The sequence below is a fragment of the Sycon ciliatum genome, chromosome 5, assembly GCF_964019385.1.
Source record: "Sycon ciliatum chromosome 5, ocSycCili1.1, whole genome shotgun sequence".
NCBI lineage: Eukaryota > Metazoa > Porifera > Calcarea > Leucosolenida > Sycettidae > Sycon > Sycon ciliatum.
Window position 1 is genome coordinate 19272066 of NC_088647.1, and position 17513 is coordinate 19289578.

Consider the following 17513-nt stretch of genomic DNA (forward strand, 5'->3'; position numbering starts at 1 on the left):
TGTTTGTTTCGATTATTCTTTTGAAACACTGTATGCAATAATGATGCACATTTATTCCTGCATCTTTCCCTCAAACCAATGAATGTTTATTCCTGTATTGCACCTTACGGAAAGTCTAGGGAATAAAGCAGACATACATTTAATTATGACCAGTTGTGTGCGTGTCTGTGTGTCTGTGTGCGTGTGTGTATGCGTGTGTGTGTGTTGCTTTTTCTTTTGTAGCCTGTACCATGCATTAGCGTACCAGCTGCACAACAGGAAGAGTGAGGTAAAGTTGCTTTTTGTTCCACCGCTCCTCCCCCCCCCCCCCCTCCCTTCCCTTCTCCGCTGTGTGTTTGTGTGTTGATGTCCATTGTGTCTTCTTATGGTGGCACGCATGGTGGTTTGCATTTCTGGCTGGAGGACAAAAAGAAATCTGCACACTTACGTCTAGCTTTGAGCAGGCTAGCTCCACCCCTGTACACCCGTCTACCCCCGTACAATAGAGTCGTTGCATGTGACGTGTATAGTACACGACCATACTGGCAGCCATTTTGGTTCCAACTCCACTCAAGCCCTGCATCTATGGGTCACATGACGACGGGGCTCCGCTATCCACATGCCATGATCACTTCCTACACCCAGGGACCCATATTGTCACATCACAAAAGATGTGGAAACGCTCTACAGTATAGGACGTAGTACAAAGTTTCGTTTGCAATTAACTTCGCTATGTTCATTAGGGGCCGTCCAAGGTTACCAATAATATTTTCAAAACGACATGTTTTCGTTTGTGGGTGGGTGGGTTTGATGGAGTTTCGTTTTGAAAATAATTATTGAATGCTGATGGAGAATGCCCAGTTACTTCTGGGTGTCAAAAATTGACATCAATATCGTCGAATTTTTCAATATTTTATTGGAATTTGTTTTACCTGCAGTAAAGGTGGGTGGGTGGGTGGGGGCTGAAAAATACTAAAACTTTTCGTTTTGTAAAAACAATCGGAAACCCCGGACGGTCCCTATAGGGGGGCACAAATAAAAAAATTTCTGAACGTTCAGGGTGACAGACCTCGACCAAAAACGAAATTTAGTAGGTAATGAACCTGCTGGTGGAGTGATCATTTATAGTATTCTAACAAAAAAATTCGTAAACGAAAATTTGTTTTTGTACAGTATGTGAGTAGTACTCAGGCAGGCACTGGCGGACTGACCAGGTCACTCAGTTTTAAAACAATGCTGTAAGATGATGCCACTGCCAGTACTGATACCACTTATCCCGTGGCGTTCGCTGTCAGTAGTATCGTCACCCCTGCACGTCACGTGAAGCTAGACCGCCCTGTCCGCGTTGCTATTGCTGTTCGTGTCCAGGCGGATATGTTGTCACTACGGCGACAGGCTGCCAACTTCATGCTGCGGCACCGAGACGACTTTGAGGCATTCGTCGAGGACGCAGCAACGCAGCCCTCCGAGTCGTCACCACCTACTGAAGGTAAGGAAGCGTGTGTGGGGCTTACAGTATACTTATGGGTGTACAAGTAACAACACAAGGAGACCATGAGCGGCACATAGGTAGAGACCATCGAACAGCGCTAGTGAATCCTCGTCATCTCAGCCCCCCCCCCCCCCCTCATCATGAGATTGCAGAGCACTGCACTCTTCTCCTCTCCACTTATCCCACCATGCACAGGGGAGGGGCATCACGCACGGTACGACCGGTATGACCATGGTCGTACCACGTTTCGTCCAGAATGGTCCGCCCAGAACACCTGTAGTGTAGAGCACTAAAACGCACCCTGTTGGCCAAAAATCCGATTTTTTCCACGAGCGACCCCCCCCCCCCCCCCCCCCCGGACTCCCAGTCGTATCACTCCCCACTGCCCTGTGACGCACCTGATGCATCTTTCTTTTCTTTCTTTCTTTTTTTGTGTACTGCACATTATTCATGCATACAAAGCCCGAAGAAGTGTAAAAACAACAGAAAAATGATTAAAGGCACCCATTTTGATAATCCAGGGGATGGCCCACGCCTGGTACTGCCACTGCATTATAAATCATACGTAATGACTGATAAAAGGTGTGAAGCAAACTAATAACTAAAGTGTAAATGAAAATCGATGCATCTTTCTCACCATTCACTCGCCTGACCGTATTTTCATTGAGCAACGGTGTACGAGTACATGCCTGGCCGCACTTGGATGATCTTTCCTTGTAGCTCTGACTGAGTAGTCAGATCACCACTCTGCCCTGTCTAGACTGTCAGCTGTTTCCATAGTGTAGCGGTTATCACGTTCGCCTAACACGCGAAAGGTCCCCGGTTCGATCCCGGGTGGAAACATCAATTCTCTTTTTTTTCTTTTTTTCTTTGTTCAGCTAGCTGTGTGCACTCATATTTTGAGAGGGAGAAAAAAGACAACTAAAAATCATTGTTCTTATTAGGGGTCGTCGCGAAAGTTTTCTGTCGTCCCTGAAACGAACATCGTTCATTTTGTACTTGGACCCCCTCCCCTCCGTCTGAAACGAACACAGCTTGCTATGCTGGACGACGAAAATCTCATGCATGTACATGTCATATGTACAGTGTCGGTCGACTTGCGATTTTGGCTCGCACCCCTCCCTCCCTCCCCCCCCCCCCCCCCCCCCAAATGAATCATGTTCGTTTCAGGGACGACAAAACACTTTTGCGACGACCCCTTACCTGATGATGGCCAAGTGCCGAAACGTAAAATAACGGAACTGGTTCGGATGTGCAGCGTTATGGGAATGGGTGTGTCCACCCGAATTCCTTTCAAAAAACCGAGTTCGTTTGAAGTGGAGTCGACTGTACTGTGATTTGTAGTCTTCAACTGATGTTCTATCCTTTGGGTGTTAATGTCGTCCATTGTGTGATAACTCGTTTGCTTTGGTGTGGGTGTGGGTGTTTGCGTACATGCGTGTGTGCATTCACTGCATTGTACAGATTTCTTCGAACGTTACTGTCGTAATGTAGCCGAGACTGCAATGTGGGGCGGCCAACTAGAGGTATGTATGCATGTATGGTTTCGTTGACATTGCTTGCATGATTCGAAGTTATATCTTTAGTAAAACTCGGATGGTGAGCCTATAGTAATATGTAAAGAGGAAAGGACCTATAAGATACGAGTTATAACTAACAGTCCACCAAGGTCGTCGAATGTCTCAGTATCCCTGTCAGTTTTGTGCCTTGTTGTCGCACTATCTGACTGTATAATTATCTCGTTGCCTTGGTGGACTGTTAGTCATAGCTCGTATCTTGTAGGCCTTTTTCTCTTTACATAAATCTTCAGTCTTTAGTCTATTTAGACTGTGCACTGCACTGCACTGCACTCGTCTGTGGCTAAAACTCACACCGGGTCCCAAGCTGAAATGAGATATGGTGCATTATGTTAGGCCTAATTATTTTTGAATCAACTATACACTTATGATTGCATTGATATGAAAGAAGTATATCTTCCAACATGCTCTTCGTTGCCATCATCAGTGGAAGTAGGTTACAACGGTAGATTACATTTCACACTGTGTGTGTGTGTGTGTGTGTGTGTGTGTGTGTGTGTGTGTGTGTGTGTGTGTGTGTGTGTGTATGTGTGGATGCATCGCCTGCTCATATTCTTTGTGCTACAGATACAAGCCATATCACGGGCATTGGAGAGGAAGGTAGTTGTATACCAAGCCGGGTGTGAGGCCATCACCATTGGCGACGACACTATCAGCCAACCACTACGCTTAGTGTAAGCTGCTAGGGGTTCTTAGGTAGCGAAGAGACAAGTGGTTTATTACAGAATAGGAACGGCCATGCAAGTAGAACAAACTGAATGAGATTCAATCATACGTGACGTAGAGTTCAACTTACACTGACAGTGAGCCACTGCGCTTTGTGTAAGTTCTGTGTGTGTGTAGTAGTAGTGGTGGTGGCGCTGGGCTCTTTGTTGGCTACACACTGGCTTCTGTAAGTCTACAGATTTTCGGCCCATTCAAATTTTCGGCCTGTACTGCTGCCGCCTGTATACACTGTCACACTGAACCTTGCAAAACAAAATTTCGGCCGCAACAAATTTTTGGCGGAACGTGACCAGGCCGAAAATAAATACCGTATGTCCGCACCTTTAAAGCCATGGAGGTATATTCGATTATAAAGCCATGGGCTTCGAAATGCAATGACATTTGAAGTATGTTTTGTAAAAATGAAGGAATAAGTACCATACTAACAAATTTACAGCCCGGCAGGAATGGTGAACAAGTGGATTTACATTGAAATGTCTGTGTGTAGACCTTGACTTTTATGGCATGGCGTAGTGGGTGAGTCATTTTGCATCTAAAATAGCTAGGAAAGCAGCGGTGTTTCGAATATAAGGCCATGGCTCTGACACACGGTATGCGCCGAATATTTACTAGTATTGACTTACAGTAGCAGGTGGACTGTGAGAGGAGAAACGTTCACTGTGACTTTTCGTTGTTGCATGATCATTGATCAGTCACCAGCGAGGTTGCTGGGTCTCAGTGCGGCTGCTCACTACCCTAATAAATATGTTAGCCACGAATTGTACTGGCTCGAGACTAGTTCAATGCACCACAGCTGATCGTTCAGTGCAGCATTGCTGATAGACTGAGCAGTGATGGTTCGATGCGGCATTACAAGTAGTTCAGTACAGCATTACGAGTAGTTCAGTACAGCATTACGAGTAGTTCAGTACAGCATTACTAACACCAGCAGTACATGTACTTCAATCAAACAGGGTTAGTGATCACACTCTGATCACACTCTGATCACACTCTGATCACACTCTGATCACACTCTGATCACACTCTTTGCTGAAATGCCAGAATCTCCATAATATACCAGCAAAAGCATGTCCGGTCACCAAACATTACCCCACATTACATCTCATTTGCGCCAAGGCCGTTTTTTTGCAACTCAGGATTGTGATATTGGTGGAAAGCGTGCCTGAGGAAGGGGAAGACGTGCAGCGCAGCAACTTGTCCTGTGCTGCTGGTCTCTCTGCTTGCTTGTCTTGTTCAGGTATCATCGGCATGATCTCGGCACGGGTGAGCATTACAACGCAGCCATTCCCAGTGCAGCCGCAGCAACATGATCTTGGCTCTGCTGAGTCTAGTAAGCAGTATTACAACAGCAGCAGCAGCCAGATTAGGAGCAACTGCAACCAACCGGCCAGTCCGCAGCTGCCCTGTCTTCATTCTCCTTGTATGGTGGTCAACAGGGCGCAGGACGGAGCTGTCCAGCTGTCCGGAGAGCCAAGGTCAAGTGGTAGTAATGGACAGCAGAAGGAGGAATGAGTTTCAAGGTCAATTTTTGTACCACACTTTCCCTGCTGGCAAACTCTCTGCAAATTTCCCAGTCGACCTGGAGCCAGTCTAAGAAGATTGGTATCAGGATTGTACTGCCGCTATCCTCCCTCTGCCACTGCCATATACTCTACAGGTAGGCTGCTGGCGTTGGGTTCAGTGTTGTTAGTGGAGTTAAGTTGGTTTCTACGGAGTGAGCTCTGTACCCTACCGGGTGACATGTGCGGTGCTTCTGGTGTTTCTCAGTGTTGCATTCTTTTCTCTCGGTCCTGGCCGGGGTGGACTCCCTACTGAGCTAGCAGTGCTGACCTCCTGACCCTCTGACCGCCATGCAAAGTGCCTACACTACAGCTCAGGTGGCTGATCCGGCAATGCCTGCATAGGGAATCAACCAATCGGCTGGTGGTGGTGCTGCTGCTGTGTGTGTGTGTGTGTGTGTGTGTGTGTGTGTGTGTGTGTGTGTGTGTGTGTGTGTGTGTGTGTGTGTGTGTGTGTGTGTGTGTGTGTATGCATGGGGCAGGCACTTGCACTGGTGCATCAAGCCAGCTCTCTAAATCCACCCAGCACACACACCACACGGGCTCTGGGGTCAATGATCATCCTTGTAGCCATGACCTGGTGCCAGTTGGGTAGAAGTGGTGACCTTCACATCAAGGGTTATTGGCCCAGTATTTTGCAATGAACCTTGGCCACTTTTAATTTAATGCTTTTGCGGCTCACTGTGAAGCCAAGCTGCCGACACTTCTTTTCCTTTTTTAGTCCTCCTTTTCCCCTCTGTCATGTACCCCTTGTACGTGAAGCATTAGTTTCTATTTTGCCCGTGGTTGTCGCTAGTGCTCAGCGCGTGCCTGTGTACATGTGTGTGTGTGTGTGTGTGTGTGTGTGTGTGTGTGTGTGTGTGTGTGTGTGTGTGTGTGTGTGTGTGTGTGTGTGTGTGTGTGTGTGTGTGTGTGTGTGTGTGTGTGTGTGTGTGTGTGTGTGTGTGTGTGTGTGTGTGTGTGTGTGTGTGTGTGTGTGTGTGTGTGTGTGTGTGTGTGTGTGTGTGTGTGTGTGTGTGTGTGTGTGTGTGTGTGTGTGTGTGTGTGTGTGTGTGTGTGTGTGTGTGTGTGTGTGTGTGTGTGTGTGTGTGTGTGTGTGTGTGTGTGTGTGTGTGTGTGTGTGTGTGTGTGTGTGTGTGTGTGTGTGTGTGTGTGTGTGTGTGTGTGTGTGTGTGTGTGTGTGTGTGTGTGTGTGTGTGTGTGTGTGTGTGTGTGTGTGTGTGTGTGTGTGTGTGTGTGTGTGTGTGTGTGTGTGTGTGTGTGTGTGTGTGTGTGTGTGTGTGTGTGTGTGTGTGTGTGTGTGTGTGTGTGTGTGTGTGTGTGTGTGTGTGTGTGTGTGTGTGTGTGTGTGTGTGTGTGTGTGTGTGTGTGTGTGTGTGTGTGTGTGTGTGTGTGTGTGTGTGTGTGTGTGTGTGTGTGTGTGTGTGTGCATGTGTGTGTGTGTGTGTGTGTGTGTGTGTGTGTGTGTGTGTGTGTGTGTGTGTGTGTGTGTGTGTGTGTGTGTGTGTGCGCGCGCGTGTGTGTGTGTGTGTGTGTGGGTGCATGTGGGTGTGTTGTGACTTCTACTGGGTCTCTCTAGCCACTAGAGAAGAAACCTTAGTAGAGTAGATGAATATTGTATTCTCCATTCTGTGATTGCTTTCATCACCCTGTTCACAATGCATATTGGTACTTCGAGTACATTTAACATTTTCTGGAAAATGTTTCATCGGGGATTTCGTTTTTCAAGCTCCTGTATTTTGCCTCCTTTTTCTAACCCCAGAGATTAGTTGTCTTTAGTTCTAGTTTCTGACAAGAAAAGTCTCAAATGTGCAACCACTGCTGGCTATCAACATGATGATATTGGAATAGTGTGCACCTGGCAAGAGTTATGATCGAGCTTGAGCTCTCCCACTTCCCCAGTGCTATATGCTCTGGAAGAGTCAACACCTGGGGCTCAGTCTGAGTCTGTAGCTGTTTACCAGATCCAGAATCCTGCCTTGGTGGAGTGGAATCACAGCTTTGACTTTGACTCGTACCCATGCATCTACATGTATCAACATCAGCTTGAACGTTCCATTTTGGTTTTTCTCTGCGGAAAAGCACGTTCCTCTCCGGTCACCGTCTCCAGTTGGAGAAGCCATTGCACTTTCTTCTCTGCCTTTCATCTACAATGGGAAAAGACCTGTGGGTTGGGCATCCTGGACACTGTGACTGGTGTTGTGATATGCTACCAGTTTTATCGCTTCTTGTATCAGGCTGGGCGGGAGGTGAAGTCACTGCACGTTTTCATGGCACCACACTGCATTATACATAGGAAGGTGATCTAAAGAACCCGGTCTGTACTATCCAGCTAACTGGGTGCCAGCTAACTGGGTGCCAGTGCCAGATGTCTTTCTAAATCAGCTGTCCAGTTCGGACAGAGTCCGGTTCAAGTACCTGGAAGGATTCCCGACAGGACGTTGCTAGTTTTGAGGACTGTCCACATCTTGGTCCTGCTGATTGTCCTGTGAATCAACCTTCACTGGATTGTTGGCCAGGGCAGCTAGTGTCAGCGGGATGGACAGTGAGGACACCACCCACTTCATTACCGTATGCCTTCTCTTGTCACTTTGTACTGCTGCTAGTACCGGAACTGGTGTTGGTGGCTGTGTTGTACTCTGCCACCGGCACTGGTGTACTGTTTAGCAGTGGTATCTGGTGTGGATGGTTGGCCTGGCCTGCCTGGCCTTTGTCTGATGTAAACACTCCACAATGGCAGTCAACTTGAAGTTGTACTGGGTGCCAACACTGCACAGTGCATGTATCCTGGTGGTTCCTTGGCCTGTCCTGGCCTGCTCCCTGCCTGGCTTTTGTCTGATGTGAGCACTCCACGCTATAGCACCCAGTTTGTACTTGATGTGGCCGTATCAGGGTGGTTTATCAGGATGGTTTATCAGGATGGTTTATCAGGATGGTTTATCAGGATGGTTTTGCCCAGGGCCAAGGAGTACTGACAGAAGAAGGTTTAAGTTTAGTACATTGTACTTGCTGGTTTTTGCCATTTCCCAGTGTTAGGTTGTACATATCTGGCTTGGTTACTACAAAAAATATAGTACTAGCAAGAGTATATAACCCCCCAAGAGTGTGCAACTCTGCATTATGGGGTCTCCGACGGCGAAAACTCACATCACGTGTCCCAGATACCTTTGTACTACGTACAAACGTAGGATAGCGTGCGCGCAATCCGAAAATCTGCCGTGATCATGCTGGGGATTTGCATACGTGCAGTGAGTTTCTGTCAGAGAGTGCTTTTTTTAGTACTCCGCTGCTCGCTAAAAACGGGCTGGAAACGTACAACTGCGACACTGCACCACGTGATGTGAGTTTTCGCCGTCGGCGTGCCCCATAGAAAGGGTATCAGGAGTTGCACACTCTTGGGGGGGGGGGGGTTATATACTCTTGGTACTAGCAAGAGTTATGTACTCTTGGTACTAGTAGTAGCAAGAGTATAATACCCCCCCCCCCCAAATACTCTTGGTAGTAGCTGTACATTCTCTTACCCGTTTGTAGGCTAGTGCTTGCACTGCACTGGGCAATGGTACAGGCCTTGGAAATCATACCGTACTCTAAGCTATTCTTGCATGAGCCTATCCGGCCCCCTGATAACTGGTCAACGCCCTGTCACTGTGGTTGGCTATGAATCTACCATGGCTATGATTACTGTACTGTGTACGTGTATGCCTGGACATGTAGACCTGCAAGTGTTTGGTCAACTGGTTCATGCCAGTGCAGTGCAAGAGAGATTTGCATAGCATAAGGTATAGCACATGACATAATTTTAATAATTGTATTGTGGTGTATATAGCTGCTCACATTGTGTCCGGTTTGGATCTGGACTTAAGTTATAGGATAAATGCCATTATACCGGTGAACCGCCTGCACTGCATACCTATTTTAGGCTACAAGCAAGTAGTGTATAGGGACAGGCATGCATTGTACTGGGGATCGCCCATGCATTCCATACCATTACCATGTGGTATTATTCTCTCAATGCCCTGATGGCTGTGGCCGGTCCAGTCTCTGGCTCTGTTGCTGCAAATAATAATTCCTATTTTGTCCTCCGTGACACAACCCTGGGTGCGTTCATGTCCACGGCTGGGCAAGCCTCAAGGGGAAAGAATGAACTTTAGGCAAACATAGCCCTGAACCTGAGCAGGTGGATAAACCAAGCCGGCAGGGACATACAAGAGGTCAAGTGCTGCCCATTGGGTTCAACTACGCAGTGTCCTGACCTTCTTATCCTGCAGCCGGTCTGCTTGAACTAAGTTCAAGCTGTGCATGCATGCATGCAATCTTTGGGATGATAATCACTTGCCATGCATGAGATGCCTCCAGCCTCCAGAGGGTGCTGCTTTGGAACAGGGTGCTATGTGTGGACTGTAGTACAATCAAGGGTCCACCATGGACTAGTATTGTGTACACATGGACCTACTCTTGGTTCAATGCCAGGATCATACCAGGAACTTCGGCAGGAAGTACTAGTAATTAGTTAGTTGTGGAATGATGGACACTTGCTAGTCTTGGGGGGGGGGGGGGGGAGGAGGGGAGGTGTTAGTGAGTAATTTGAGTTGACAGACTGAAGTGTGCCTGCATGTATTGTACTGGAATGGAACAATAGAACAATGATGAATGGTGCACGCTACTGTTTTCTTTGGAATTAACCTACGGTAGTGTGCAAGGCCATGTGAGTATACTATTAGTATTACATGTACCGGTATGCACACTTGCATGTCTTCGCCATGTCTGGCAACACGAGGTAATGCGATTCCTGCATTTTTTCAGTCGGTAAGTCTCTTTTACAGGTAAAACAAACACAATAATTAACAAAATTGGTGAAGAAATCAAGGCATAATACACATACATTGTGTAAAAATATGATTTTCAAATGCAGATCCAAGCAATCAAAATTGGAAGTGAAAATATCTTTGTATTGGAGTGATTGATATCTTCCTCAACAGTGGAAACAAATCCGAGAATAGAAGAGGACAAAATGTTATAACACTCATCAGGAATCGTCGTTGTACACGACGCTATATCAGTGAGAACGATAGGAACAGACCGGGAGGCATCAGGATCAACAGGAAACAAAATTGCATTTGTGTGGTAAGTTTGGAAAATCCATATATACACGTGGTACAAAACTTTAGCCAGCGGATTTGGTGGGGGGGGGGGGGGGGGAATATTATACATACGATTATGTAACTGGAATAAATCCGCAGTCGATGAAGGAATTGTTTTGGAAATCGGCCCTGGAGATTGATAAGCTGTATGTATGCATTGCAAAATAGTCACTATGAATTTGAAGAAGAAGAAATACGGCTCCTAGTCCTAAAATGACACAGGTGGTCCTTCACATCCTCTTTGGAGAAGCTCCTTGTTTGAAAAGTTGTCATCCAAATGCCAAGCACCCTGCTGCCGGTCACTCGTTCATCGGCAAAATGAGCAGTGCGTTTAGCGTGGTGTTGACACCGTGGCTGTTGGTGGCCCCGCCGACGGCCGTGCCAGTCTGCTCGGGCGTGTTGAAGAACGTGCCGTCGTTGATCAGCAGGTAGCGCAGCAGCTCTGCGCTGAGCGTGCGCAGCGCCGGGATTCGCATCATTAGCTTGCCGTAGCGGTTGGAGCGCCGGTGGTTGTACGCGGCCATGCACTGCTCCATCAGCATGCCCATGAGGCCGTCCTGGAAGAACGTCATGCGCTTGCTCAGCTGCGCCTTGCCGCTGTGCATTTCTGCAGACACGCGCACAGACCCCCGTGAACACAATATAATTATATACATGTGGGAAAATTGGAAATCCACCGGAGGCCAACTCAAACCGCAGAGTCACACAAGGTGATTATGAAAACTATGATGCGACACACACATGGCGCAAACAGTTCATGGTATTCACCCCATGATTGTTTCTACACGGATCATCATCGTCATATCCACTGTCATCGTCATCGTGTTCACTCATGCAGCATGCGTTCACACTTGACAGGTACACTCACCTGGATAGAACATAAGTATGCCTCGGATGCAGCCTTTCTCATACTCGGACAAGTTGAACGCGCGGAACCTGCCTCGCTCGTCGACCAAGCGCCCGATCAGATGCCCGAGTTCTTCGTCAAAGCAGTCCTCTTTGCTGATAAACTGCTGGGTGCCGAGCATGATGCCGTCATGGTGGTCGCCATCTTGTGCCTGTGTCATCATGCTGAATGTGATCAGCTCCATCCAGCAGACGCGGAGAACATCAGCCTGTGCGGCGGACGACAACACAACAGCAAACAACGGCAGCGATGAGTGACACGAATATACCCGACTGATCCAATGGTGGTCACCGCTCTGGAGTAGTCACTCACACATGAATGTATGCTGTAATTTCACAAATTTTCGGTGTACATTTATTTTCGGTACTTTCGGTGCGTCTGTTTCATACCTAAAATTTCAATACACCGAACAAACACTAACGCACTAAATCCAATAGGGAACTGCTTCTCTGTACCGAAAATTTCTGTTCTGTTGCCCTCATACCGAAAATATTGAGCACCGAAAATGTCTGAAATTACAGTACTGCATAGGGCAACCAATTCCCAGCACACCAAAAGCATTGGTAATCTAGGGTGTGTATAACTGTATATACGGCATGTACTACTCTCAGCTCAGCTGTCCTTGAGTTCCAGTTACCCCAGTGCCCTAAGCCGTACGGATAGACACGCAGTACATTGTAATACATGTATACAAGCCGACACACCGGCACTAGAACTTAAAGAAGATCATCAAGCCTGAATTTAGCCATGCAGGTAATGCACAGCGGGGAAGGTTGCGGAAAGTTAGCCATACCTTGTGCGTGGGAGGATCGAGCTCCCTGAACTCCGGCAGCGACTGAGCCCAGTCGATCACCTTCAGCAGCATTGCGCGCAACGCGAGCACGACCTCGTTCAGGCTTCTAACCGGCTGCGCAGTGCCAGAGGGCTGGGGCTCGCGCTCTCTGATACGGCGCTCTGCGTCCTCCATGTGCTTTGCGAGCACGGTGCCGTCCTCCTCCGGTAACTCCTGGTAGAAGTCCATCACTTGTAGATCGCTGATGGCTGGCATCGGTGCCGCCTCGCTCATCCTCGGGTAGCGCTGCAGCATGTCGTCGATGTAATGTGCTGACTGGCTGTCACCGGGCCGCACCTGCTGTGAACGGCCATCCTGTACAGCTGTGTGATCATCGGCACACGAGAAGTGCGCAAACAGAACACGTACACACACGCGTGCACACACACACACACACACAAATAGCCACATACAGATGTTAGACTACCCTGATCGTACACGACTACAATGCATGCATGCTCGCATCTCCACATGCACTCACTCAGCTTCAGCTTGCGCGACGGTTTCAGCCTACGTTCTCCCTCCCAACGCGGGACCTGCACCACTGTATGCAAATTGCAAACACAAACAGGGTGACTCCATACACACAACACAAAAACCGACACAACCTTGTCGTACAATCACTTGGGCGCAGTACGAGTGGTTGCCGACCAGCCGAATTGCAATATCTACATGCCAAGGCAGTAATGAGGTTATCGCATACGCTTTTGTGTGGACTGCATGTAGTGGAAATCAGTGCCAGTGTTGTACGGAGTGCATGGAGTGGAAATCAGTGCTATTGACATAAGCTGGAGTGCATGGAGTGCAGATCAGTGCTTGTTTTCCATTGAGAACTAAACAGTGCTACACTGTAGTTGTCTCAAGATACAGAGTGGTAATTTTGTTTTACAGAGGCCACTTCAAGTTCAAAGCAGCCTGACACGAGATGCAGCAGGGGAAGCACACAATACATGAATCACGGTAGCGGTGGCGAGGTTTAGGGAGCTCCGCCCACCTAGGGTCTTGACTTCATGACCGCCCAGAGTCCCCAGACGCACCATGGGACTTGTAGAGTGACAAGCCATATAAGCCACATACGCAGTGCTAGTTTGATGGCAAACCAGCACTACTAAGTGCACCACTGTGCTGCGGCTCTGCTACTCCATATAAAGCATCCGAAACGATGGCGTAATTGCCGTACAATGCATTTTAAACAATGATGTCGTCCCGTACAACGCATCTGAAACGATGACGTCACCGCCATACAAAGCCTCTGCAACGATGACGTAATAGCATGACCTGTACAGCTTGAAGTAGCAACCACTAGTACTTACATTCTTTCTTCATGCCCACGCGCAGGCATTTATGCAGGCGACAGTAAGAGCATTGGGTGCGCGTCTCTCGCGTGATTTCGCACGTCCGGTCCATCCGGCACGAGTAGGAGCGATCGGCACGCACCGTGCGCCGGAAGAACGCCTTGCACGCCTCGCACGTCTGCGCGCCAAAGTGATTGCCGGTGACTTTGTCGCCAGGTCCGCACACGACACAGTCAGTCACGGTCGACGACGGCTTTGTGTCCTCTTCTGCTTCGCCCTTTACTTGTTGCTGCTGCTGCTGCGGCGTTTGTTCTTGCTCCGACATATCGTCTTCTTCATCGTCGTCGTCGTCATCGTCATCAAAAGAGTGATATTGACCAAAGGTGTCTGTGTCTCTACTACTACTACTACTGCTACTGAGATTGGTCTTTGCTGCTGCCATGGCTGCTGGTGCAGTTGCAATACCCTGACTGGCTACCGCCGGCACTCCAATCGGTGTGACTGTAGCTAACGAGTTAAGCCAGGAGCTAGCTGTTGCCGGCGTGCCTGTCAAATTCATCGGCAGGAAGCTAGCTGCCGCCGACTTCCCGGTGCCACCCGATGACCGGCCACTGCCGCTGGCCAGGGCGGCAAACGGATAGTCTGAATGTGTAGGCACATACACATAATACACACACACACACACACACACAAACAAACAGAAACACGCATATGAAAACAAATCCAGTGTGTGTGTGTGTGTACGCGACTTTCACCCTAGTCCCAGACACGCCCTAACCGAAAAGCAGAGGCCCCGAATCTCCCGCTCAGATGGGAGATCTTCCGATTCAGTTGCCTACAAAGAATTTCTCAACTGATCCCCTGAGCACTGTTGAGAACCTTTGTACAGTCACTACAGTGAAACCGTGCCCCGTATGGGTTCCTGGGTGCCCGGAACCCCCCCCCCCTTTTTCGCTCAAAATGCAGGATTTTGCTTCATTTTTTGAAATTTTTCCCGGGGGGGGGGGGGGACGCCCCCGGAACCCCCCTTGAAGGGCACCGCCGCACGCGCCTGTCTACCCACCACCATGATGGAAATACTGAACTCCTCTGACCATAGCAGACTCAGCAGAGGACGTTCAGGTTGGTTGTAACTCTTGAGTTTCATGCTGCTAGGCAATCATCAGACAATCATCAGACAACTGATGAGACGACTGATGCGGATTGGCTGGGGGCATGAAAAAGGAGTTACAACCAACCTGAACGTCCTCCGCAGTGCCATATTCTAACCTCTGTCTTTGGCATTGGCATTGAGCACTCTTTGCAGCTCGGGGGGGGGGGGGGGGGGGGGGATCAACGGCTTCGAATTCCTCTGACCTAAAACTACCGAAAGCGTAGTCCTGAGGTACTGTTCTACATGTAGTGTGTGCACACTGTATCGGGCTGGGCCGATGGCTGCGTCGCCATCACTGCCGAATCATGGCTGGAAGAGTGTAACTAAATCAATTGCGACTATAGACGTACAGTAAGACCTGTGTTTGCCGGACCCTGTACCAGGCGGAATCCTGTACTGATCGGACAAGTTTGCATGCACCAACGTGCTGTGGATCAAGCGGAATCCTGTCATATCAGCACAGTTCCGCTGCACCAAGGGCACCCGGTTTGGGCAGGTTTTACCGGACTGGCAAACAGAACATGGCGGCCTCCTCAGACCGATGCCGCTCAACTCTGTCTCTGCGTCCCAGCCGGCTGAAGACTTTGGCAGTCAGATCGGTATGGGTGTTATTCAGATCGCTATCCGCGACTCCATCATAATAATATAATTATTCTTATGAATTCTGCAAAGACACATAACCCTCAAGTGGCAACCAGGTTAATAATAATAATAATAACTTGTAAACTAGGTCACAATTGTAGCTGGAGCCTCCAAAGGGTAATAACCCACATTGTCTTGGCACATGGCCGCCGATGTTTTTCATTGCTTTCCATATTTTTTTATTTTGAAGTATTAAAGTGTTAGTTTCACAAGAGAACAGGTACTAGGTACGACGTACTAGCTGGTCACGCAAAACTATTGATCTAGCTACGCGAGGTATCCGCTCAGACTGGTGAAAATCTTTTTTTTCAATTCTGTGGAAGTATGGCATCTATGCTCCTACTGTCCTAGAAACTACTAGTACTGGCACGCGAATTCGCTGTCGCAGTGCAATGGCGCGTAACAGTTAGCTCTCCCTGTTGAGGAGACGCCATAATATTTTTTCCTTTCCCCAGCAGGAAATATTAGACCGTTAGCATTGGCAATAAGTCGTACCTGCAGTGCGATATTCGTCCACTGTGCAGCCTGGTCTAGCGGTCGAGGTTGGTGTTCTGGGTGCGCTTGGTTCCATCTCGCCAGCAGAGCTAGAGCCTTGCCTCGATTCGTCCACCGTCGACGTCGTGCTGCTTACATCGCACTCGCCAGTGTCTACTTGCTCGAAACTGTTCATCGTTGAGTGGGCAATGCAGTTATATCGATTGCAGTTGGGAGACGCTTCCTTGGTTCAATTTCACAACCAGCCACCTAGTCGTCAAGTACAAAGTGTCGAAGTCAGGGAAAGATCGCCACTTGTGCACAGCACATAAGCGCAGCAGCTCAGGCCAGTGCGCTCGAGACCGACGCGGAAATCAATGATCTTTCCAAAAACGACCGCGTGGATCTACACTACAGCCTGGAGAGTGCATGCAGTGTACTGCTAGCATGCTGCTTCTTGAACTGGCGATGGGGCTGGCCCCATGACACGCACAGACAGTCCGTGTCCGTGTCAGGTAGTAGATCTACTACATGTAGAATCTACCGTCAGTACAAGCTACTCAGTAGCTGGAGACCGAGGCCGAGGTGAGGGAGGTCGCAACACACAAGTGACACATACTAGTAATCGTTCACACAGTCATAATCGTTCCCCGCAGAGCAAAATAACTCAGTCCAGCTCGCATACTTTTGGCGCGGCATACTTCCTGCTCGCATACTTCCAGCTCGCATACTGACTGATTATGAGTCAAATGTATTGGCATCATACACCATTCATTCAACGGCAGTGTACTTGAACTCGTAGAACTGCTCCGCTTGTGTGCTGCTCCGCGATCTACCGTCCCGAGTACTAGTACTAGTATGTCAGGACTGCGAGTGCATTCCAATGACGAATCGACATGATATGAGTAGAGAGTCGACCTCTGCACGCATCCGGGATCTGGCCGCTGCACGCAGCCGTGGTATCTGTGTGGTCCGCGGATCCGCCATGTGTAGGGTTCACCTCGATCGGATCGGGTACACGCTTGTGGTCGACGGGGAGCGCTGGCACACACCGGCTCGTGGGTACAGAGTGCACCCAGGTCCACTTGAACTACACTCTGCAGCCTAGATCTAGACTACAGCCTACAAGTACAAGGCTACAGGGTGTATGCAGGTCTACCCGATTATTGTAATGCCATTTCCGCTCCATTGAATTATTTAGAGCAGAATTTAGGTTTCTGGAGATGGAGCAGAATTTGGCAGTGACGCCTTTACTGGAGCAGAGGAGTGCAGGCTTTCACCTTGCAAGCTAAGTAAGGGCAAGGCCAAAGGTTATCATGCACAAGCATGACATCAGCTCATCCACACGTATCCCTGCCCACAGACGGCCCGACCTGAGGTGCATAGTGAACTACATGCATGTACATGTACATGTACCAATAATTATCATGAACAAAAGCAACTAAAACTAACAGACCGTACTGTTATTTTTTGTAGTCGAATGTACATTGTACAATGACTAGTACAATCATGATGGTGATTGTGCCGGTACATGCAAACGTTATGGACTGTTGAGTGCTGTTGCTGCTGATACAGTACAGTATACACAACCCACCACGTGCACCACTGCCACTCTTCCTTCACTGGGACTTGGGTTTATGCCGTGAAATTAATTATGGGTTATCAATACTGTAAAGTGCAATACAATCATGTACATGTACATGTAGGTCATGTACATGGATATCGACTCCGTGAGT

The 17513-nt window shown here is 48.6% G+C and overlaps 2 protein-coding genes and 1 non-coding gene across 4 annotated transcripts; 2 read left to right on the forward strand and 1 right to left on the reverse strand.

Moving 5' to 3' along the window:
- Positions 1-222: 222 nt before the first annotated feature.
- LOC135817935 (deubiquitinase OTUD6B-like) lies at positions 223-6112 on the forward strand (the record flags this gene model as incomplete). The annotated part of the gene is given in 5 exon segments (XM_065331239.1): positions 223-268; positions 1348-1468; positions 2936-2997; positions 3616-3722; positions 5012-6112. Coding segments are annotated over 5 exon segments (409 nt in total), but the record flags the coding sequence as incomplete, so codon positions are not given.
- On the forward strand, positions 2242-2314 carry Trnav-aac (transfer RNA valine (anticodon AAC)). Its single transcript has one exon. It is a non-coding gene; the product is annotated as a tRNA-Val (tRNA).
- A 4002-nt stretch (positions 6113-10114) lies between the features above and the next one.
- On the reverse strand, positions 10115-16245 carry LOC135817936 (nuclear receptor subfamily 2 group F member 6-like). Of its 2 annotated transcripts, XM_065331240.1 has the most exons (6): positions 15799-16245; positions 13527-14150; positions 12695-12757; positions 12175-12536; positions 11343-11589; positions 10115-11081 (listed from the first exon to the last, which is right to left on the reverse strand). In XM_065331240.1, the coding sequence occupies exons 1-6, from the start codon at positions 15971-15973 to the stop codon at positions 10774-10776; spliced, it is 1779 nt and encodes a 592-aa protein (XP_065187312.1). In that variant the 5' UTR covers positions 15974-16245; the 3' UTR covers positions 10115-10773. The 2 variants fall into 2 exon arrangements, with proteins under 2 accessions (XP_065187312.1, XP_065187313.1); XM_065331241.1 differs by lacking the exon at positions 12695-12757 and having other exon boundaries at positions 15799-16241.
- Between the last annotated feature and the right edge of the window lie 1268 nt (positions 16246-17513).

Coding starts and splice junctions, on each gene's coding strand:
- LOC135817936 (XM_065331240.1), bottom strand. CDS start 15,973: ATGAACAGTTTCGAGCAAGTAGACACTGGCGAGTGCGATGTAAGCAGC. Junction 14,151..15,798: donor GGACGAATATCGCACTGCAG/GTACGACTTATT, acceptor CTACACATTCAG/ACTATCCGTTTGCCGCCCTG. Junction 11,590..12,174: donor TCGATCCTCCCACGCACAAG/GTATGGCTAACT, acceptor TCCGCCGCACAG/GCTGATGTTCTCCGCGTCTG.